Source organism: Camelina sativa, chromosome 19 (assembly GCF_030686135.1).
Source record: "Camelina sativa cultivar CO46 ecotype springtype chromosome 19, ASM3068613v1".
Classification (NCBI taxonomy): domain Eukaryota; kingdom Viridiplantae; phylum Streptophyta; class Magnoliopsida; order Brassicales; family Brassicaceae; genus Camelina; species Camelina sativa.
The window spans coordinates 14,569,957-14,591,820 of NC_141898.1; the positions used below are offsets into that span (position 1 = coordinate 14,569,957).

General features: G+C 34.6%; 4 protein-coding genes across 6 annotated transcripts; all 4 read left to right on the plus strand.

The window, feature by feature from the left end:
- The first annotated feature begins 3,239 nt into the window (after positions 1–3,239).
- Positions 3,240–5,049, plus strand: LOC104766443 (CDP-diacylglycerol--serine O-phosphatidyltransferase 1-like). 3 transcript variants are annotated; one of them, XR_764032.3, is made up of 8 exons: positions 3,246–3,510; positions 3,607–3,710; positions 3,780–3,859; positions 3,941–4,057; positions 4,161–4,245; positions 4,333–4,424; positions 4,506–4,803; positions 4,878–5,049. XR_764032.3 is itself a non-coding variant. In XM_087500941.1 (8 exons), the coding sequence occupies exons 2-6, from the start codon at positions 3,672–3,674 to the stop codon at positions 4,359–4,361; spliced, it is 345 nt and encodes a 114-aa protein (XP_087357067.1). In that variant the 5' UTR covers positions 3,246–3,510; positions 3,607–3,671; the 3' UTR covers positions 4,362–4,424; positions 4,506–4,803; positions 4,878–5,049. The 3 variants fall into 3 exon arrangements, 2 of the variants coding, with proteins under 2 accessions (XP_087357068.1, XP_087357067.1); XM_087500941.1 differs by having other exon boundaries at positions 3,780–3,854; XM_087500942.1 differs by lacking the exon at positions 3,780–3,859 and having other exon boundaries at positions 3,240–3,510.
- Positions 5,050–6,321: 1,272 nt separating this feature from the next.
- Positions 6,322–10,359, plus strand: LOC104766444 (peptidyl-prolyl cis-trans isomerase FKBP62). Its single transcript, XM_087500943.1, has 13 exons — positions 6,322–6,966; positions 7,067–7,153; positions 7,353–7,613; positions 7,708–7,782; positions 7,873–7,953; positions 8,043–8,237; positions 8,323–8,415; positions 8,523–8,698; positions 8,790–8,912; positions 8,999–9,145; positions 9,233–9,360; positions 9,492–9,588; positions 9,703–10,359. Exons 1-13 carry the CDS (start codon positions 6,783–6,785, stop codon positions 9,739–9,741), a joined length of 1,686 nt encoding a protein of 561 aa, XP_087357069.1. The 5' UTR covers positions 6,322–6,782; the 3' UTR covers positions 9,742–10,359.
- LOC104766445 (uncharacterized) lies at positions 10,341–11,779 on the plus strand. Its single transcript, XM_087500944.1, has one exon. The coding sequence runs from the start codon at positions 10,653–10,655 to the stop codon at positions 11,484–11,486; it is 834 nt and encodes a 277-aa protein (XP_087357070.1). The 5' UTR covers positions 10,341–10,652; the 3' UTR covers positions 11,487–11,779.
- A 4,999-nt stretch (positions 11,780–16,778) lies between these two features.
- LOC104766447 (serine/threonine-protein kinase OXI1) lies at positions 16,779–18,570 on the plus strand. Its single transcript, XM_010490334.2, has 2 exons — positions 16,779–17,372; positions 17,467–18,570. Exons 1-2 carry the CDS (start codon positions 16,990–16,992, stop codon positions 18,353–18,355), a joined length of 1,272 nt encoding a protein of 423 aa, XP_010488636.2. The 5' UTR covers positions 16,779–16,989; the 3' UTR covers positions 18,356–18,570.
- Positions 18,571–21,864: the final 3,294 nt, after the last annotated feature.

Consider the following 21,864-nt stretch of genomic DNA (forward strand, 5'->3'; position numbering starts at 1 on the left):
CTTGAAGTCTGTAATGAAGAATACTAAACACTAAAAGTTACTAAAAGAATATACACATCTTTAATTATAGATATATCTCATAAATTTGATTTTATACTTTACGAAAGAGCTGTAGATGTGATGTTTCTGTCTAAGAATATTCAAAGTGCAGTGATCTAATAAAGATGTTTCTATTCATAGGAAATGCAACTCTTGGAGATTCTTTGCACTCTCTCTTTATTAAGTTTATTCTTATCATAACTACATTCAAATAAAAATTGATTAAAAACAAAATTAATGTCAATAAGAACTAAAACAATTTGTCTCATTTTAACAACCACACTTTATGTTGTTTGGTGGAATATGATTTTATATCATCAATATTTTAATAAAATTTATTGTTAGAGGCGTTGTTTTTTTTCTTTCAACATAGATACACGGTAATAATAATACCGTGTATCTATTATTAAAGAAGCCATGTTCGTGAATTTCGTGATGTCCTTAATTAAGTAGATTGGGTACTTCTTAATTACTATATTAAATCTTAATATTGTATTGTTTTATGTTTTTATTTATTTGTGCACCTACTGTATTATTTTATGTTTTGTTCTAATTAGTAAGTAGTAGTACCTCTGTCATATATATCTAAAGATTACATATGCAGCCATTAATGAGACTATATAACTCGCACATAGATCAAATTTCATGCTATACTGGAGGTTTAGTAATTTCTTGGAACTAGGGTTTTAGCATTTACAACGACCAATCCAACATTATTGTTTGATAAAAAAACATATCACATGTCAAAAGTATGATATTTTCACTAATATATGTTTAAAAATGTAAGTGTAAATAATAAAATATTATGATAAATATATGTAATTTGGATTCATAATGAATTACAATCCCTATCTTAGGAAAAAATTATTAATAAAGTATTAATGTGACTACTTTATATTCACTTCGTTTAAATTTTATCTTTAGCAAGGAACTTAAGAAAATTTAGAGTTTAAAAAAATAGAAACTCTCATAGAAAGTATTTAAATATCCATGCATCATATATTTTTGTTTTGCAAGGAAAAGAAATGTTAAGAAATAAGCCTATCAAACTATACTTAACTTAACAAAACTGAACAAAAAAGGCACAGAAGTTCCTTAATTATCAATTTTTTACTTTTTACTTCTCATCGGTCTCGGATAACGGATAAAAGGAAATAACGATATAGGGACTAAATCGTAATTGTCAAGTTAGCTACCCATATTTGATGAAAAATTGATAAAAATATGGTCCACGTCACATACCTGTAGACAAACAACAATTGAAATGCGTAAGTATTATCACAAATACTTAGTGAGGTAATCATTCCATCTACTGGGCTATACACACAAGCAAATGAGATTTCAATGTTCAACAATCAACAAACAAACACAAAAACCAGGGAAACGAGTATCATCTGCTCGCTGGAAGGGAGTTGTCCACCAACACAGGCTATTGGTGTCGACCGACACAGGCTATTGGTGTCGACCAACACTACCCCACAGTTTGTATCTTTAATTATTTTTCATTCATTGCCTCAGATTGTATATTAAGTATCGTCTTCGCTAGAAGGGAGGTGTCGACCAACACCAGCCAAGTGTCGACTGACATTGGCTATTGGTGTCGACCGACACTACCCCACAGTGTCGATCGATGCTGTTCCAAGGTGTCGACCGACACCCTCCTGGTGTCGATCGACACTGACTCTGCAGACGCGATCTGCTCGAAGTCGAGAGTCGAATCTCGCTTCTCCTCACCTCCAATCCGTCCAAAACTCAATCCCAAAGTCATATGAATCCGTAGAAACCCTATAGCAACCATAACAAGCAAGAAAACACCACAAACAATACCAAACATGCAAGACAAAGGAAATCTTAGTCTTAGATCAGCTATGGCACTCACCTCTTTGCAGGAAGATTTTGACCAAAAGATAACGCTTCTCCTTCGTTCTTAGCTCTTGATCTCCACTCCACAGGAACAGATCTCCCAAAATACAGCCAAGAAATCTCACAATCTCTCCTAAAACCTCAAGAACACTTCTTTCTCTCTTTCTCTCTTTCTCTCTGAAAGTGGCCAAAAAATAATGAAGCCACAATCTAGGTCGACTTCCCACATAAATACCTCGGTTCTATGGTTTTCCTTAAACCAAACCGACCCAAATCGACAATTAAATCGAATTGGTCGAACAAGAAAATATTGGTGTCGACCGACACCACCCTTGGTGTCGATTGACACCCATCCCTAAAACGCGCAGAGTTTGGTTCGCGGATGTTAAACTTAACTTTGAAGACAACAAAGTGAAATAGGATGCTAATCCAGTAGAGAGTAAGGAGAGTGATGATGTGAAGATCAATGACACAAAGGTGGAGTTGAAAAAAATGAAAGGATTTAAGATCAAAGTTGAGAAAAAAGCAGTGATTGTAAGTTGTGTTTCGATGCTGAATTGTGCTTCTTTAGTTTCTATCTTTGTTTTTAATTTTAGTTTGTACTTTCAGGTGTAAAGCTAATAAGGAATGGTTTATATGCCATTCATTTAAGTATTTTTCAATAAAATTCCACCATTATTAAAGTTTCGAAATAGAAACGAAAGGTTTGAACTAAAGGCAGTAATAAATTACTACAAATGGTTTGAACTGGAGACAAAATTGTCTCCAATTCTACTTGGTTTGTTATACGCATTTAGTATCTTTCTCTATAATGTTCGAAATTAACAATAATCAGTTTTACTAAGGCCTCTAAATTAATTAAAATAATCTACATATTAACCAAATATATTTTCAATATTCATATTATACCCTCATAAAAATTACTGAGTTCTATATAAAAATATAAGAAATGTAGTAAAAATCTACAACATACAATATAAATTATAAATTTTTAAAAATATTAAAAAAATATAGACCTGGGATTGTATGGCAGGGTTAAAATCTAGTTATCTCTAATAATGCCAAGTTTAATTAATTATGCCCATAATTTTCAAAGCTAACTTTAATGACAATCAATTCATGATTGTTCCAACATAACATATACTACTAATAAAAAAAACGAGCATTAACGACTGAGTCTCATATACCAAAAAAAAAGCATCGATAACATAACAAATCTTGTCACTAAAGTTATCCCTAATGGGAGGTTTTAAGAGAAGTTTTTACTGTTTTGTGGGAAAAAAATAAATCAGTTAAAAGAAAAAATGATATAAGAGAGCCTCTTGTTTAGTAGACTCAAATCTGATTTAAGAGGCAACCTGTTATTGGACAAGGAAAATAATAGAAGAGCAAAAAAAAATTATCATCGATTGAGTTCAAATTTTTTTTTTTTTTTTTTTTTTTTTCTGTCTCTCTCTCTCTTTCTCGCGACAGAAGTCCCGAATCGACTTTGGAAGAAGATAGAATCGAATGATATGTAATCAGAGGAGTTTGGGCTCGGAGGTGATGCGTAGCAGAGGAGATTGAATCGGCGGAGGTGATGCGTAGCGAAGGAGATTTCGCGATTAGGTAAACAAATTAGGGTTGTTTGATTTTTGATCCCATATATGCCATTTTATAGCAATTCCTTTCTGACCAAGTTAATTTTGGCAATCTTATGGACAGTTACTTTCTACTGGTGGATTAGATGGTGTTGTTCAGATCTTTGATGCTTCATCAGGAGATTTTAAATGTGTTTTGGACGGTCCCGGTGGTGGAATCGAATCGAGGTATCAACATAGCTACTTGTGCTTTACTCAGTAAGGTGTTGACTATGGTGTATTCTGTGTGTGTTTTAGTTTTGTGTTCTGTCGCTTGGTAGTGTCACAATTTATGTTCCTGATCACCCAACAAACATGTTTAAGAATCTTTATGTAGGGTATTTTCTCAACAACTCCCCTTTTAGCTTAAACAACCTTCATATCATCTAAAGGCTTATGCTTTGGTTATATGTTCTCAGGACACAATATTTGATGAATTTTTCTTGGCTCACGTCTTTGGATGGTGGGGAAAAGCAATTCTGATCCGGAATCAGCCACTTCTGTGGGTGCTTTCAATTGGTTTTGAGTTATTGGAGGTTGGTCCTTGTCTTCGTTTTCTTATGTTACAGGCTTCAGTTTGATTAAGACAAAGATATATCTTCCCCTGTATCACCAAAAGTGTATGTTTATGTTCTCCAGCTTACTTTTCGGCATATGTTACCAAATTTCAACGAGTGCTGGTGGGATAGTATTGTTCTTGATATCTTGATATGCAATTGGTTTGGTATGATTCTTAAACCTCCTTGCCAATCTATACGCTGTGGTTTTAAGATGTTGTGGATAACAGTTTGTATTGTTTTAATGTTGGTAGGGATCTGGGCAGGAATGTATACAGTATGATACTTTGATGGAAAAACATATGAGTGGGTTGGCATTTGCCGCCAGCCTAACATTATTGGAAAAGTAAGTTTGTTCAACCTTGAGAGTGCATACACATGGTCGTAGCCATTGAACTAGTGATGAGAATTGTGTTATTTTTTTTAGGTGAAAAGGACACTGGGGCAGTTCACACCAGCTCATTGGGACAAAGACGAGTGGCATCCGCTGCAGGGACCTTGGCGTTTTATTCAAGTACTCACTCTTTGCATAGTCTTCTTGACAGTGGAGCTGAACACATCTTTTTGGGTAACTAAACGACAACAAACTGGTGGGAACTATCCCACCTGAGCTTGGGAAGCTAGAGCAATTGTTTTGGCTGTTTTACTTGCAGTGATGTATCATTCAATCTGCTCTCCGGAGTTATTCCCTTTGAAGTTGGCCAACTACAGAATCTAAACTCTTTGTAAGTTAATCATATGAACTTATCCTTTAAATTATACACAAAATAGAAGTATGGATCATTATGTTTATGTGCAGAATATTGAACAACAACAAGCTTCATGGGAAAATTCCAGAACAGTCTTTGCAACAACAACAAGCTTCATGTTTATTTTTATGTTTTAATGTTTTCAATGTTTAAAATTTTATGAAATGCAATAATTTTATAAACAAATATTTTACTATGCAATAATTTCATATTCTACTTTAATTTCTTTAATTTTTTAAAAAAATTAATAAATTAAGAGACTCAAAATAAGAACCCACCATTGGTAGGAAAAATTGTAATTATGCTTACCAAAGTTCTTATTCAACTAAAAGTACATCTTATATTAATTCAAAATTTAAGAGCCCCAAAAATATAACCCTCCATTGAAGTTGCCCTAACGGTGTTTTAAAACCGTCTTTTCCCTTTTCGATGTCGTCTCCCTACTCATCACCATACCCGATTAGCTCCATGAGAAGCTTCACAAAATAGCTGGCTCCACTCACAGATTTTTTCACAAATGGCTTCTTTGAAAGATCCATGACAGGAAGCTTCTTTCTACGTCCTCCTGGTTGTTACCCAAGAACTAGCACCATCATGGATTTTCTTCTAGGTAAGGTTTTTAGTCTTCTTGTACTCTTTTCCGGCCTCATCTTCATATTGTTTCACTTCTCTATCTCTTTTCATTACCTTTACTTAACTTTTTCAATTTATCAACAATCCATCACAACTCTTAACAAAAAAATGAGTGGTGCAATATTTGTCTGAATCTTAAAAATATGTAATATAATTATGAAAACACTTATTCAAACTGGTGTCATATTTTTTTAAGTCTTAAATTTAATATTATTAAATTATCATGACACCACTATTTGCATAATTTTGAATAGATAAAAACTCAGTTTTTTTCAAAATCTAAAACAAAAACATAGGTGGGGTTATTAGATTCTACTTTAAAAGGAATTTTGATTACTTGAATAAAATCATAGAAAGTGAATAAATCAAAGATTGTAAGAGATTGCTAGAGAGTTTTCTACAATATTGTTGATTAGTTTTTCTATAATCTTTTAATTTGTCCAAAGAATCTTTCTATTTTGATGATTTTTTCATGATTTTGTTTTTTTTGAAGAAAAGTGTATAAAATCATAAAGCAAGAACATAATAATTTAATTCATCAACAATTATATATTTTTAAATAACACAAAATTTTTAATGACTTTATAAAATTATGAATCCAATAACTATAGATTCATTAAGATATTAAATGACTTTTTACAAATCACAAATTAATAACACCAAACTTTAGGAGAGTTAAACAAAATCTTGATTTTACATAACATTTAAAGTCATTAAAATACTATTTAAATCACAAACTAATAATATCCCTAAAGATATCTCTAACCTCACTTTATTCTATTATACAGTAACATTTGCTCCAATCTTAGAGCAAGCTCTATTCTCAACTTTATTATCTTATATTAACTCTATTTTGTAGTCAGAAATAAAATGATAAATTAGAAAAAAGTTACTCTAAAATAGAGTAAAAAATAAAAATATATGTTGGAGTCGATGGTTTAATGGTCTTTAAGTATTTTTTATCTATGGGTCAGATTTGTTTACTTGTTAACCAGCCTTGTTGGGCCTAATCTATATTTGTTCTATTTTGACATTTAATTTTGCCTATTAAAAAGAGTTAAGCAAAAAAAAAAAAAGAATTATAAAGCCCAATGGTCCAATAGCATGTGCTTCTGGAACAATCTTTCTGTCACTTAACTCCGTCATCTCCTTCGGCATAAAAGATTTAAGGAACTCTCTAGAACCCTTTTTTTATTCAACCTCTCATATATAATAAAATCGAGTCGAGTCACACACTTCCAATTCCTAAAATCCTCCTCACAAATACTCTTTCACGCGATTTTGATTCTTCTTTTGCGTTTCTTTGAATTCAATCGAGAAAGATGGATACAGATTTCGAGATGCCTCCGGTCGGTGGAATGAACGACGACGACGACATGGATTTCGGCGACGCCGCTGCGTATCTCAAGGTCGGTGAAGAGAAAGAGATCCAACAAGGCTTGAAGAAGAAGCTTGTTAAGGAAGGTGAAGGTTACGAGACTCCTGAGAACGGCGATGAAGTTGAAGGTATCGTCATCCAAATCGATTCGAAGTTTAAGCTCTCGATTTGCTTTTTTTTTTTTTTTTTTTTGGAACGAAGCTGAGCTTTGATTTTGTTTTTCTGCAGTGCATTACACTGGGACTTTGTTAAATGGGACGAAGTTTGATTCTAGCCGTGATAGAGCAACGCCTTTTAAATTCACTCTTGGACAAGGTTTGTTGAATCTCATCTCTCTCGATACGATTGATCTAGCTTGATTTGACTATTCCTAAAGACCTAATAGTTTCCGTATCTTGGATTTGTGACTAGCGATTATAGTGTTTCTATCAGTAAGAACTTGGTGATTATAGTGTTCAACTTGACAACGAGCTTTCTGATTTACTGATTTGTTTGTGGTATTGTGGTTTTGCAGGTCAGGTTATTAAAGGATGGGATATTGGTATCAAGACAATGAAGAAAGGTGAAAACGCTGTTTTCACTATCCCTGCGGAGCTAGCGTATGGGGAATCTGGTTCACCGCCGACAATCCCTGCGAACGCCACGCTTCAGTTTGATGTGGAGTTGCTTACATGGGTTAGTGTTAAGGACATATGCAAAGATGGTGGTGTGTTTAAGAAGATTCTTGCTGTGGGAGAGAAGTGGGAGAACCCAAAGGATCTCGATGAAGTTCTTGGTGTGTGTTCACTTTGTTATGAGTATCCAAGACTAGCTTTAGAGATGGGTTTGTGTTTGATTTTGCTAACGGTATTTCCTGTTTGTTTATTCAGTTAAGTTCGAGGCTAAACTTGACGATGGTACCATTGTTGGGAAATCTAATGGCGTTGAATTCACTGTTAAAGATGGTTAGTGCTCTGATTTCTTTTCAGATGTGATGGGCATGTCCGACAATATTTTCGCTCTCTCACAGTTTTTGTGATCTATATGGTTAATAGGACATTTCTGCCCTGCACTTTCTAAGGCTGTGAAAACCATGAAAAAGGGTGAAAAGGTCCTTCTGACAGTTAAACCACAATGTAAGACGAGTTGCCTCACTTTGTTTTTCCCTAATTCTGCCATGGTGTGTATATCTTCTCTTATTCCAATCTTCTTATCAATGGGGCAGATGGTTTTGGGGAGAAGGGCAAACCTGCCTCTGCTGGTGAAGGTGCTGTTCCTCCAAATGCGACACTTGAGATCAATCTGGAGTTAGTTTCCTGGAAAACAGTTTCAGAAGTAACTGATGACAACAAGGTTATGAAGAAAATCTTGAAGGAAGGGGAGGGATATGAGCGTCCTAACGAGGGGGCAGTTGTGAAAGGTTTGCATTTCGGATTTTATTGAACTGATGTTTTAACCAGGCATAATGGTTTCTTACCAGGCTTTTCTTTGTTTCATTCTGGCAGTGAAATTGATAGGGAAACTTCAAGATGGAACTGTATTCCTGAAGAAAGGTCATGGTGAGAATGAGGAACTGTTTGAGTTCAAAACAGATGAAGGTAACTACACTGCTCCTGTAAACACTCACTTGAACTTTCTTAAAGACGACCACTTGGAATTCCTGGTGTACTTATCATGGTAAATCATTTGCTGGATGCCTAAACAGAGCAAGTGGTCGATGGACTTGATAGAGCTGTCATGAAGATGAAAAAGGGTGAAGTGGCATTGGTGACAGTAGAACCTGAGTACGCCTTTGGTTCTAATGAGTCAAAACAGGAATTGGCTGTGGTGCCACCAAAGTCAACTGTCTACTATGAGGTTGATCTTGTGACTTTCGACAAGGTTAGTATAGTTTCTAGATGCTTATGATGGTCACAATTTAGCCAGTAAGGAAGTATAAGTGTCCAACACTTGTTTGCAATTGGGTATTTAGGAAAGGGAATCGTGGGACATGAACACTGAAGAAAAGATAGAAGCTGCTACTAAGAAGAAGGAAGAAGGAAATTCCAAGTTTAAAGCAGGCAAATATGCCCTGGCGTCCAAAAGATACGAGAAGGTATATAATGTTATGAACTGCTTGTTGATATGTGTGAGTTTTTATTAATGTTGGACATCATCTTACATGGTTTAGTTTCTTCTCAGGCTGTCAAATTCATTGAATACGACACATCCTTCAGTGAAGAGGAGAAGAAGCAAGCAAAAGCATTGAAGGTGGCGTGCAATCTAAACGATGCAGCCTGCAAACTCAAATTGAAAGATTACAAGCAGGCTGAAAAACTCTGCACAAAGGTAATAATAATTGGTTGATTTAAAATACAAATCCTTTACTTCACTTTCAAAACCTAGCTGAAGGTAAATGGTGCTTTTGGTGTTTAGGTGTTAGAGCTAGAAAGCACCAATGTGAAGGCCTTATACAGGAGAGCCCAAGCATATATGGAGTTGGCTGATTTAGACTTGGCTGAGTTTGATGTCAAGAAGGCCCTTGAAATCGATCCCAACAACAGGTCTCTCTCTTAGTCATATACCCATCTTATCTATATCCAATTTAGCTTTGAGTAGGTGAATAGTTTTTTTGCAATGTCTCCTCATACACTAAAGTGAACATTGTATTTGCTATTTTATTTTCAAATGACAGGGAAGTGAAGCTGGAACAGAGAAGGTTGAAGGAGAAAATGAAGGAGTTCAACAAAAAGGAAGCCAAGTTTTATGGAAACATGTTTGCAAAACTAACTGTAAGTATCTCTAATCAATTTAAATGGTTTGGTCATATGTTACAAGAAGATTAAAGTAGAAAGTGGGATTGTTATGATGATATAACCAAATCTTGTATTGGTGGGAATTTGCAGAAGGAATCATCAAAAGATGGAGAGGCAATGAGCACCTGAGCCCTTGAAAACGTTCCTAGCACTCTGCATTTTCATTTTCTTCTCTTTTCGTTTGTTGCAATGCTTTTTTAGTTTTTCAAACTGAGCGTTAGTGAGATTTATAAAACAGGGGACTTGTATGATGAGATGACATTGGACTTGAGCTAGTGATTTAATCGCATGTGTTGATTGATTTAATCGCATGTGTTGATTTTTAGAAAAAATTCGTCTGCTGTTGGTGTAGAACATGGAACTATGAAGGCAAAAAGCCAAAGGCCTAATTTTCAAGATTCCCTTGTGTTCTTGATATGATACCGAGTTTATTTGCTATATGGACATTTTAGAATTGTCCACTGAAGAACATCGCGAGATTCAGATCACTGAGCAAAGAATGCAAATCTCTAATCGATTCAGACTTCATATATCTTTACATCTCTTTCAACTCATCTCCGTCAATGTCGATGGATCCAAACCAACCCTCACAAGCTTACTCTTGAAATCGTCGGCCACCATGGATGACTGATTGCATCAAATCAGAACTTTTAACTTTTCGGATAAGGTGTTACCACAATAATGGATCGGATAATATTTTCTTGTAAGAATTACAAAAAGGGATATTCTGTAGACGCTTTAAATCTCGTCCGTCCACGTCACTATATCTTACGAACTGGAATAATCGTCAGGTACCATTCGGATATACTTCCTAGGCATCGGTCTTAACCTCAAATGAGATAAGACTTAATTAAAACCAAATCTTACTTTTCCCAAAACTAATTACAAAAATGTAAACTAAAAACATAGAAATCTACGAATATTCCAAGCTAAATATCCTCCTCATAACTCACTTTATATTTTGATTTTCTCACCTTTACATTTCTCACTAACAATCTCACACCAATCACCAAAATAGTTCTCTATTCACTCAAATATCAATGGCTGTTCTCTCAAGAACCAAACGTGTCACTGATCCACTCGACGACGAAGCTAAAGCTCGGATCTTAAGTAGCCACGGTTGCATCCTAGACCAAGATTCTCCTCGACTCTGCGAGCTTGTACACGGGTTTTTCGACGATGGTCACGAAGAGACACTCTACGACGACTCCGACTCCGACCTGTCTGAGAATTCTATAGTCAAACGTTCCCAAGCTAGTGAGGAGATCTTGAAGATGGCGGTGACCTTCTCTGATTCTGATCCTTATCGGAATCTATTGCTAGCTCACGTTTTAAGAGCCGCGGAGACATATTCCGGTTTTAGGTCAAGGAACAAATCTGTTTTCCAGAACAAGGTAGCTTCGTTTCTGCGAGAGCTCGGCCACGACGCGGCCGTTTGTGTGTCCAAATGGAACTCATCGGCCAAACTCACAGCCGGTAGTTACGAGTTCATTGACGTCATTTACAAGCCGACGGCCGTCCGTTACTTCGTTGATCTAGACTTTGCTTCCGAGTTCGAGATCGCAAGGCCGACGCAAGAATACACGCGTGTGTTGCAGTTGCTTCCTAATGTTTTTGTCGGGAAAGAAGTGAATCTGAGGACGATTGTGAGAGAGTTATGTGACGCTACGAAGCGGTCGATGAAGAGCCGTGGCTTGTCTCTCCCACCGTGGCGGAGAAGCTCTTATTTGCAACACAAGTGGTTTGGTCCGTACAAAAGAAAGGTTGGATCTGGTTTGGGAGTGAAGCCTTTGAGTAGTGACGCTGTAAACTGCCGATCTTTAGGGTTTGATCATGAGGGTGCCGTCAATGCTCGTTTGTTCATCAGGACGTGATCTATATATAGTATGGAGTAGGCCGGCTAGTATAAAGTGTGGGCGAATAGTTGGAGACTACTTCAATTTATTCAATCTGAGTGATATGATCTAAATGATATTATTTTTTTTTCTTTTGGATTTGTATTTTTTACCCACAAAGTTGGTTAACGCGATGTTTGTATCCGTGACCATGTATGTTCACATTTAGTGTCTGATTGGTAAACACAAACAAAGCTTTACAAATGGTACAGTTTTGATTTTTACCAATCACAAAAACTTTACCAACAATTTTATTAAAAATTTTACTCTCAGCTTTTTTGTACAGCTTTCATATACAACTTTTTTTTACAGCTTTTCACTATTCCGTAAAAGCTTACAGCTTCAGCTTAGAATTTTTCTGTACAGCTTTGGCTACGTTACCAATCAGACCCTTAGTGTTTTAAAAAAGAAGGTTTTGTTATAATCTATTAAATTAATGACTAAGAGGTCAAAATGTCAATCAGCATCTTAGAATGAGACCAAAATGTCAAATACTTATGTATCTATCAAACTGGATAAAAAATATAACGGAGAATATGCCAATGAAACATAGCACATTAGCAGTGCATGTATGTGGACAGGTTAAAATGTGAAGAATAACAAAAATTGATTGAGTCGGTACTAGTAATAACACGTTTCTCTTCTCCACTTCCGCAGAGAAGCGTCCACCGCAAACTCCTCCACTTATCCAATCATGATACGTCATCTCAGCCGTTTTACCATTTCTCTCTACCGTTTCTTATTGTCGTAAAAACACAAGAGCTCCACCGTAGGTAGCAGTTTCTTGCAAATTAAAAAACAGGTAAGGGTTTTCTAAGCCAAAACTTCCACTTTGGACAAGTCAATGCTTCTTTTTCGACTTATAACATTATACTTTCCATTTGGAACTTCTATCTTGGAGTTCTAAATCTTTTACGTCTCCGATCAACTTCCAAACTTATATAGTTACATGTGAGGGATCTTGGTAAGAAACACATGATCGATATCTAATTGTGTACGCCTTGCATATCCATTTGATTTGGGATATCTTAACAAGATACTTTTCATTAAAATGTAGAGAAAAAGAAAATGAGAGAGAGGTTCTTAGGGGAAATAGTAATGAGCTCTTATAAAGAAACTCTCTTAACACTTGTTTTGTTTTAAATTTTAAATATATAACTAAACTACATAAAAAAAAAATTCAATACGTTAATATTAAGATACACATGAGAGGTTCTAAATCAATGTCGTAGATGCTTTGACTCTCTCAGTTACATACCACGACCTTGAATGTAATAAGTTAATAACTTATATATTCCCATAGCATGCATGAGACCTCAACTGCTTTAAGTAACATAAATTCTGAATATTGTAGATTTTCAAAATATATTTCTTAAATTATTTATTTTAGGCTTATCGTTTCCACCATATACTTGTGTTGATACGAAATTGTCATCAGCTTTATCTTGTTTGATCAACTATTTGTATGCTTGCTTATATACATCAGTCATCTTTCTTTGAAACTGTATTTGTTTTTTTTTTGCATATATTCTACTAATTTAAAATTTTCTTTATTTTGAAAATTCTGTAAATATACTCTATTATTTAAAATTTTCTATTTAAAAAATAAAATATATTTAAAACTAGCATAAAAATTGGAAATGTCTCTAGATTCTTTATTTAGTGATAAATATGAAAACAGAGCTTTTTTAATATTGATTTAAAATAATTGATTTCAGTCATTAGTAATTCTTGTACTAACAAATCAATTTTTGATAAAGCTTCTATTATTCATTTAAAACTAGCATAAAATTAGTAAATGTACCCAACTCTTTTTTATTGATACCTACTTTATTTTGTTAATTTTTTTATTTAGAAAACTGATAATTACCATATTTTCACACACTAAATATTAAAAGTATACGATTCTTTTTGAGTTTATAACTTACTAGATTAAGACCCGCTCGATGCGCGAGTTTTAAAAATGTTTAGTACTCCTTCTTCTATCCCTAATAGATTGATGTTTTGACATTATCACACACATTAAGAAATAATTTAATTTGTATTTGTAAATTAATTTATAATTACTTTTGAGTAGATAGAGAAAATATAGACTATTAAATTAATGACATATGAAAAAAAACATAAAGTAAAAAAGTTATTTTAATTTTTTTTAATCTACAACATCAATCTTTTAGGGACAAAAAATAATATATCATAAAACGTCAATCTATTAGGGACATAGGGAATAAAATAAAATTTTGAAAGAATATATTAATATTTTTTGTAAATGAGATATACTTTCTAGAAATAAATATATAAATATTCTTAATTAGAGATAAATTTTTTACTTTAATACACTAATTTATAGTTTTATATTTTAAAAGTATTAGTACAATTATTACAATAATCTAAATCTATATTATCAGTCACCAAAACTATTTTTCAAACATTAATTACAAATATTATTATAGTAGGTCAAACCCAGGACTAAGCAGATGAGTAGATAGTCAACCAAAGACCAATATTGTCAAATTTCAAAAACGTTCCGAAACTTATTCATGTTTTACATGGAGATAACCCATCAAAACGTCATCTTATTAGAATCGACGTACAATTTTACTTTATGTTTTACCACTAAAAAATATTCTTACATCTAAAAATATTTTATTGTTAAAGTTTGCTCTTATCACCACATATAAAATGATTTTGTGAACAAATTAAACCAAATTTTCATTTATTTTCAATTGGACATAGTTCCTTTTCACCACTAAGATTTGTTTGTGACAGTTTGTATAACCACTAAAATATTCTTTAAAATTGTTTACTCAAAAAATATTGTGGATAATATATATATATATATATATATCTACATGATTGCAATGAGTTTATGACCACCCCATTAAAATTTGAGAAATTCAAATATAGTAAACTTGATATGATAAAAATTAAAATTAAAAATTATAAGTACGATGATATATGAGTCTTAGATAATTTAAAGATATAAAATATAAACAAAAATTTAAAAATACTACAACATTAAAAATATTAAGAAAAAATAAATATTGATCTTACATATCCTTAACTAAAGAAAAAAATTCAAAATAAAATAAAAAATATACTTTAAAATCATCACAAATTTCTAATAAGAAATCAAATTTAACTAAAATCTAAAAATATTACAACTTGATTAATTAAAATATTAAAAAGGAAGAATTAACAAATATTGATAGTTATTAGTTAGTGGATTTCTTTTTTACAATAGGTCTATAACTTTTTTTTTTTAATTTTTAGTTTTTTTTTAATGTTTTAGTAAATTTATAATTGACACATGTTAATATCTTATTAATACAAGTAACATGTGTCACGATCTTGTTAGTGATTAATTTTATTTCTTAATAAATATTGATCTGACATATCCTTAACTAAAGAAATAAAATTCAAAATAATATAAAAAGATATTTTAAAATCATCACGAATTTCTAATAAGAAATCAAATTTAATTAACTAATATAACTAAAATCTAAAAATATTACAACTTAATTAAATTAAAATATTAAAAAGAAAGAATTAACAAATATTGATAGTTAGTGGATTTCTTTTTTACAATTGGTTTAGAACTTTTACTTTTAAAATTTTAGTTTTTTTTTAAATGTTTTAGTAAATTTATAATTGACATATCAACATCTTATAAATACAAGTAACATGTGTCACGATCTTGTTAATGAGTAACTTTGATATGATCATGAGACCATCCAAGACGACCCTTGAGTCTTGCTCAACACGAACGAAGTCAAAGATCAACTCTTCCTACCAAACTGCTATTTGGGATACATTCTTACCGCATCTAGAGCATATCTCGAAGTTGAATCAGTCCAATCAGAGTTTAGGTGAAGGAGTTATTCATTTTACAAATCAGGTGAACTCATGGCTACGCGACTTAGACCTACGAGCATTCAAAGGAGGATTCCGACCAAGACAGAAGTACTCAAGCTATGAACAAAACTGTTCTGAAATCTTGATCCATCCTAGAACCACTGAGAATTAGAAGCACGTTAAAATCAGTTCATACTTGAAAGATATGGATATTTCAAGTCAATGGATCTGTCCTAGTTCCAGTTTCGCGTCTGAGCCAACGATCATGTTACACAGACCAACTCAGCATCAATTTCGACACGAAATAAATTGGAGTATGTCAATGGATCTCTTATGTTTCCAACAAGCTCAAGAACACAAGATTTGGCCAACAAACCACAGAGTTACGTCCCATTTGTCAAAGGAGGTGAAACTAGTTCTTAACTTGATAAGTTTTAGGTCGAGTTGGTTTAAGAGCTTCCAGAATTATGTTTGGCAACCAGAAGTTGTTTCAACTAAGCCCAAGATGAATAAATGATACAACCCAAGTTGTTTCTCATCAGAAAGTTTGATCAAGGAGTCAAAGAGATAAAACATCAAAGAGGTACTTAATGGGACTATTCAAGAGCTTATGGCCGAAGAGAGCATGAGAAATTCTATTGGGGATAATACCTATCAAGTCTAGTCCACTTTGAGCCTAATTCAAGACCAAAAAGGCCCAAAATAATCACTCTATTTTGTGGCCAAAGAGAAGTGAGGAAAATTGAAGTTCAACTCACCTTGGGAAGGACACATTGGGAAGGACACCTTGGGAAGAACACTTTGGGAAAACATAATTCAAGAGTTGAATCTTCATTCAACTATCTATCTTTATTGTTATTTTTAGTTTCAAGAATAATACTTGGCTTTGTTACCAAGTTTTCTTCTTCTATATAAATTCATGTAAGAGCAAAGAAATAATAAATCCAACTTTTTATAAAACCTTTTCTTTTTGAGAGTGATTCTCTTCTGTTTTTTGTGAACAAAATCGATTGCTTGGTGTGATTCCAACAATCAAAACCGACTACTTGGTGTGATTCCAATAGTCAAAACCCCGATCTCCTTGGTGCGAGGCTGAGAGATCCGATCTTTTTGGTGCGAGGCTTTAGAAATGAAATGATTATATTATTAATGCTGAAGTAAGTCTCTTATATGGACCGTTCAAAGCTTCCACGATCGGATGCTGCCGCGTCTTCCAAGGCATTGAACTTCACCATCCTCCTCCTCCTCCTCCACGCCTTCTAGGTGCTTTCGCCTCAACGTAAACGTCGTCACCCCTGACGTCACATCCTCTAGAAACATCACGTGTTTGTCCCCGACACGTCGAATAATACATTTTGTTCAAACCAACAAATCAATTTTTTTTTAAATAGTTTCAGAACTAAATTGGTCAAACGCATGGCAACGAATCTCTGGCGATTTCTCGTTTCTTTACTTTTGACCTTTTTTTTAAAATTTTATTTCACCTTTTTTGAAATCTTCCCCGGCAAGGCAAGAAGAATAAGGGACCTTTGAGAAGCTTATAAGTTATATAATATACACATATAAGAAAGTCACCTTTGTCATTGCTGTCTTAATTTAAGACAGAGCTAATAATAATTTAGACATTATGCGAGAGGGAGATGAGAAACAGAGCCGAGCTCTGGACTTCAACCGACTCGAGGTTTTGTCATTACTAGGTCGTGGAGCTAAGGGAGTTGTGTTCTTGGTCAAAGACGACGAATCTAAATTGCTTGCTTTGAAAGTTATACTTAGAGAAGCCATCAAGAAGAAGAAGAACAAGAATGATAAAGAGACTCAAGATGAGTACAAGCGAGTCAGTTTCGAGCAAAGAGTATTAAACAGTTTCGATCATCCTCTCTTTCCTTCTCTCCACGGCGTTTTATCTACCGATAAAGTAATCGGTTACGCCATCGATTACTGTCCCGGTCGAGATCTCAATTCTTTAAGGAAAATGCAATCGGAAAACATGTTCTCCGACGAGATTATCAGGTAAATTTTGTTGTTGTTATTAGACCACAAAGTCTTTCAAGATCTTTTCGACAACGTTTTCTTGAATTATTCATTCTTATTTTCTTGATTTCAGATTCTACGCGGCGGAGCTTGTGCTAGCTCTTGAGTATTTACATAATCAAGGAATCGTATACAGAGATTTGAAGCCGGACAATGTGATGATCCAAGAAAATGGGCATTTGATGCTAATCGATTTCGATCTTTCAACAAACCTCGCTCCAAGAACGCCGCAACCGTCACCGTCACCGTCTAAAACATCTCCGGGGACGACGAGGAAGAAACCTCTCTTCCGCTTCTCCAGTTTTTGTAACTCAGGGATCTCGCCGGAGGAATCGACTTCGGTGTGCTCATCATCATCTACGTTTCCTGTTTCAGATTCTTCAGGAGAAAAGTCGAATTCTTTCGTAGGAACAGAGGAATACGTTTCGCCGGAAGTTATCACCGGAGACGGCCACGATTTCGCCGTTGACTGGTGGTCGTTAGGTGTGGTTCTATACGAGATGTTGTACGGGACGACGCCGTTTAGAGGATCGAACCGGAAAGAGACGTTTTACCGGATTTTATCTAAACCGCCGAATCTAACCGGCGAAACGACGGCGTTGCGTGATTTGATAAGAAGGTTGTTGGAGAAAGATCCTAGCCGTAGGATCAACGTTGAGGAAATCAAAGGTCACGATTTCTTCAAAGGTGTTGATTGGGAGAAAGTGATATTGGTTTCTCGACCGCCGTATATTCCACCGCCGGACGACGACGGTGGTGGTAAGGGCAAAGATGTAAATACAAAAATGGACGTGGAGAATATCGTCCAAGAGATTTTTGCAGCAAGAGAAGAACGTGAGAAACAGACTGGTGATGATGATAATAATAATGAGAATAATGCTGAAAAAAATGGGGAATGGGTTAAGGGGTTGAATAATAATAATCACGATTTGGTAAGTGATAACAATTTTTTGGTATTTTAATTCAATTTGTTTTGTTCATTTTCTCTTAAACAGGAGAGAAGTTTAGCTTTAGTGTAAGTAGAGAGGGTAACACACTCAAAACTGTTGCTGGACCCTGTCTTATATGAAATGGGTCCATCAATTTTTTATAAGAACAATGAAAGGTGGAAATGGTATATAAAAAAAAAATTCTCAGACATTTTTGTCAATATAATAATTTAACTGTTTTTGGCAAAGTTGTGTTCTGTTCAATATGTTATGTTTATATGATTACAATAATAAAATTCAGAACTTCTATTAATGTCAATTTCTGGGTATCTTAACATCAATTTGATTGAAATGAACTATATTTCCCTTACAAACGTTCATATATATATATGACTGTACAAATGAATGATCCAATGAACGCATAGAAGATCTAGAACCAAAATGAAACTTAGCGCAAAGGAAACAATAGAAGATCATCTAGAACTAATATCTCATGCTCATAATCAATGGCATACATGAGGTAGTCAATGGATAGGTTTTTATAACATATCAACAAACTGTTAGATCAACCAGTCATCCCACTTGATTTATTTTAATGATGCTTTAGCATGGTATAAATTTTCTTTTTTCGTATCTGTTGAGAATACGATTGTCTGTCTGTCTCTATTAGTGTATCTATCTCTTTCGTATTTTTACATTAAAAAGATGTTTGGACATATCTATACTTAATGCATCAAAAAGCGGATCAAGATTGATATCTCGAAAGCTACAATGACTCGATATCTCCTCGGAGTGCTATCAAGATATCTCGAAAGCTTTTGATTCGGTCCAATGACCCTTTCTGCTAAATACTCTCTCTGCAATGAATCTCCCTAAACGATTCATAAAGTGGATTGAACTCTGTATTTCTACGGCTTCTTTTTCAGTGCAAGTAAATGGTGAATTATGTGGTTTGTTCAACAGTCAGAGGGGTCTCCGTCAGGGATGCTCGCTCTCTCCATATCTTTTTGTGATTTGTATGCAAGTTTTATCAACAATGCTTGACAGGGCTGCTCTGCAACAACGGATTGACTACCATCCTCGCTGCCAAAACTTGCGGCTGACACACTTGTGTTTTGCTGATGACCTGTTGGCCTTCACCGACGGCAATAAACGATTAATTGAGGGAATACTGCAGATATTTGATCAGTTCGCAGAGTTCTCAGGGTTAAAGATCAGTCTCGAGAAGTCAACCTTGTACATGGCAGGGTGCGGGAGAGTGACAAGGAGGATATCCTTTGATGTTTTCCTTTTGCCTCGGGTTCTTTGCCCGTTCGCTACCTTGGTTTGCCTTTGCTAACTAAAAGAATGACAACATCAGACTACACTCCTCTTATTGTACGCATACAGGACAGAATTGGGAGTTGGACAGCTCGACATCTCTCTTTTGCAGGACGCTTACAACTTATAAGCTCAGTGCTCCACAGTCTTATCAATTTTTGGATGTCTGCGTTTCGATTACCGAAAGCGTACATTAGAGAAATTAACAGTATGTGCTCTGCCTTCCTATGGTCAGGTCCAGAGTTGAATGGGAAGAAAACGAAAGTCTCGTGGGCTGAGGTGTGCCAACCCAAGGAGAAAGGGGGACTTGGTCTCCGCTCCCTTGCAGAGGTGAAAACGGTCAGCTGTCTGAAGCTTATTTGGCTAATGTTATCCTCTAGCTCACTGTGGGTGCAATGGTTGAGACTCTACGTCCTCCATAAGGGTTCATTCTGGCCGCTTAGTGCTAGCTCCACTCTCGGCTCCTAGATGTGGAAGAAATTGCCTAAATACCGTCCTCTCGCTGCTGATTTTGTGTTGTATGAAGTCAAGAATGGCCAAAGTGTTTCTTTCTGGCATGACAATTGGTCTCCTTTAGGGCCTCTTTTTACTCTAACAGGGCCGCGAGGATGTATAGACATGGGAATTGGTCTCGTTTATTCCTACTGCAATATTCTTTTCAACTACTGGCTCATTCGCTATGGCAGGAGCGAAATAACAAAAGACATGGAGAAAGACCAATCCCAGCATCCCAACTATCCAGAAGGCTGGACAAGGATGTTCGGAACAGACTCACCTCCATTAGGGAGCAGGGCGATTATCGGTATGAGCAGTGTATGGCGATTTGGTTTGACACAAGATAAGCGAATCAGTTTTTTAAACAAATGTTTTCTTTTATCAGGTTTATACTATAACAGCACTTGATGTAAAAATGTTTATTTTTTTCGAATAAATTTTATATTTTATTCAAAAAAAAAAGATGCATGTAAAAGCGAATTATGTGTCCGCATATATCCGCACTAAATACATCTTGACGAGAGATGTTTGAACATATCTCCGCACTTAATGCACCTCCATGATATAGGTAATATAAAATTCTAGTTGTACGTCTAAAAAGACTATGATCAAAATTTACTAAATGATTAGTTTCCGCTCATCTTAACTTCAGTATAATTATAATTGACTATATATATTATATTTTATGTTTTTTGATTGAAAAAAATAAATAAAAAATACTTGTGATCTTATAGGATATGTAGGGGTTAATAGCTTCGCGATGTAGGGTGATAGATTCGCACGGTTAAAAGTATGAGTTTTGGTATGGGCGAATTAACAGTTGTGTCCTACTCCTTCATTTCACATTTCACTGGGTTGTTTGGGTTCATATTTTTTTAAAAGGTGAATAATTTAGTTGTTTTTAAAAAAATAATATCATAAAATGGAATATTGACGTTTGGGGGGTTTGGGTTTGAGCTTTAGATTAATTAGTTTAATACTATAAAAGTCTGATCTAGAGTGTAGAGTACACCCCAAATATATTCTTGAGTCATATCTACTGTTGGATCCACCTGCTATGCCACTTCTTTTGTTTTGTAAGATTATATGCGATGCTCTAACATGATAAGAATTTCCGTTTTAGCACAATGTGCTAGTTATGGACCTTATGGTAGACAAGATGACTGTCGGGAGTGGCAATCTCCTCATAATGTCTAGCATATTCTCGTCCTATACTCGCATCTAATAGATGCTTGTACATATAGCTCTAGTTTGATCCAAAAAAGAAAAGAAAAGAAAAGATGGTTGTACATATCTGCTTTGAATGCATTTTGACGAGATTCTTTTATGTTCATATATAATTAAAATTTTGGCATATGAATGTTTTAAACGGTTCCTAGAAGATATAATTTTGGCATGTGAATTTGACTTGTCAATCGTTTGAATGCCTCCCAAACGTAATGTAAATTATGTATTTGAGTTTTCTAACATCATATATATCAATCAAAAATTATAGAAGTACGATCGAGGTCTACTCTCTCTTTTTTTTGTCTTTTTTTTGTTCTTTTTGTTCAAACGAGGTCTACTCTATAAATGCTCATATGTCTCAACGAAGAAGACACACCAATAGTTTAAGCGCCCAATTTTTTTTGTCTTGGTATATTTTACGCTCTTTGAAGTGATTTGTCTCCCACTACGAATCCAACAAAGCTTCTTTTTTTTCCCCAACAGCATAGATAATACTTTTT

What these genes read in the sequence shown, in the direction of transcription:
- LOC104766443 (XM_087500941.1), top strand. Translation starts at nt 3,672, where the DNA reads ATGTGTTTTGGACGGTCCCGGTGGTGGAATCGAATCGAG. An exon ending in TTGGTTTTGAGTTATTGGAG is followed by an intron (nt 4,058 to 4,160) that starts GTTGGTCCTTGT and finishes TATGTTCTCCAG; the next exon opens with CTTACTTTTCGGCATATGTT. An exon ending in CTTGATATGCAATTGGTTTG is followed by an intron (nt 4,246 to 4,332) that starts GTATGATTCTTA and finishes TAATGTTGGTAG; the next exon opens with GGATCTGGGCAGGAATGTAT.
- LOC104766444 (XM_087500943.1), top strand. Translation starts at nt 6,783, where the DNA reads ATGGATACAGATTTCGAGATGCCTCCGGTCGGTGGAATGAACGACGAC. An exon ending in TCTGACAGTTAAACCACAAT is followed by an intron (nt 7,954 to 8,042) that starts GTAAGACGAGTT and finishes TCAATGGGGCAG; the next exon opens with ATGGTTTTGGGGAGAAGGGC. An exon ending in CGTCCAAAAGATACGAGAAG is followed by an intron (nt 8,913 to 8,998) that starts GTATATAATGTT and finishes GTTTCTTCTCAG; the next exon opens with GCTGTCAAATTCATTGAATA.
- LOC104766445 (XM_087500944.1), top strand. Translation starts at nt 10,653, where the DNA reads ATGGCTGTTCTCTCAAGAACCAAACGTGTCACTGATCCACTCGACGAC.
- LOC104766447 (XM_010490334.2), top strand. Translation starts at nt 16,990, where the DNA reads ATGCGAGAGGGAGATGAGAAACAGAGCCGAGCTCTGGACTTCAACCGA. An exon ending in TTCTCCGACGAGATTATCAG is followed by an intron (nt 17,373 to 17,466) that starts GTAAATTTTGTT and finishes TCTTGATTTCAG; the next exon opens with ATTCTACGCGGCGGAGCTTG.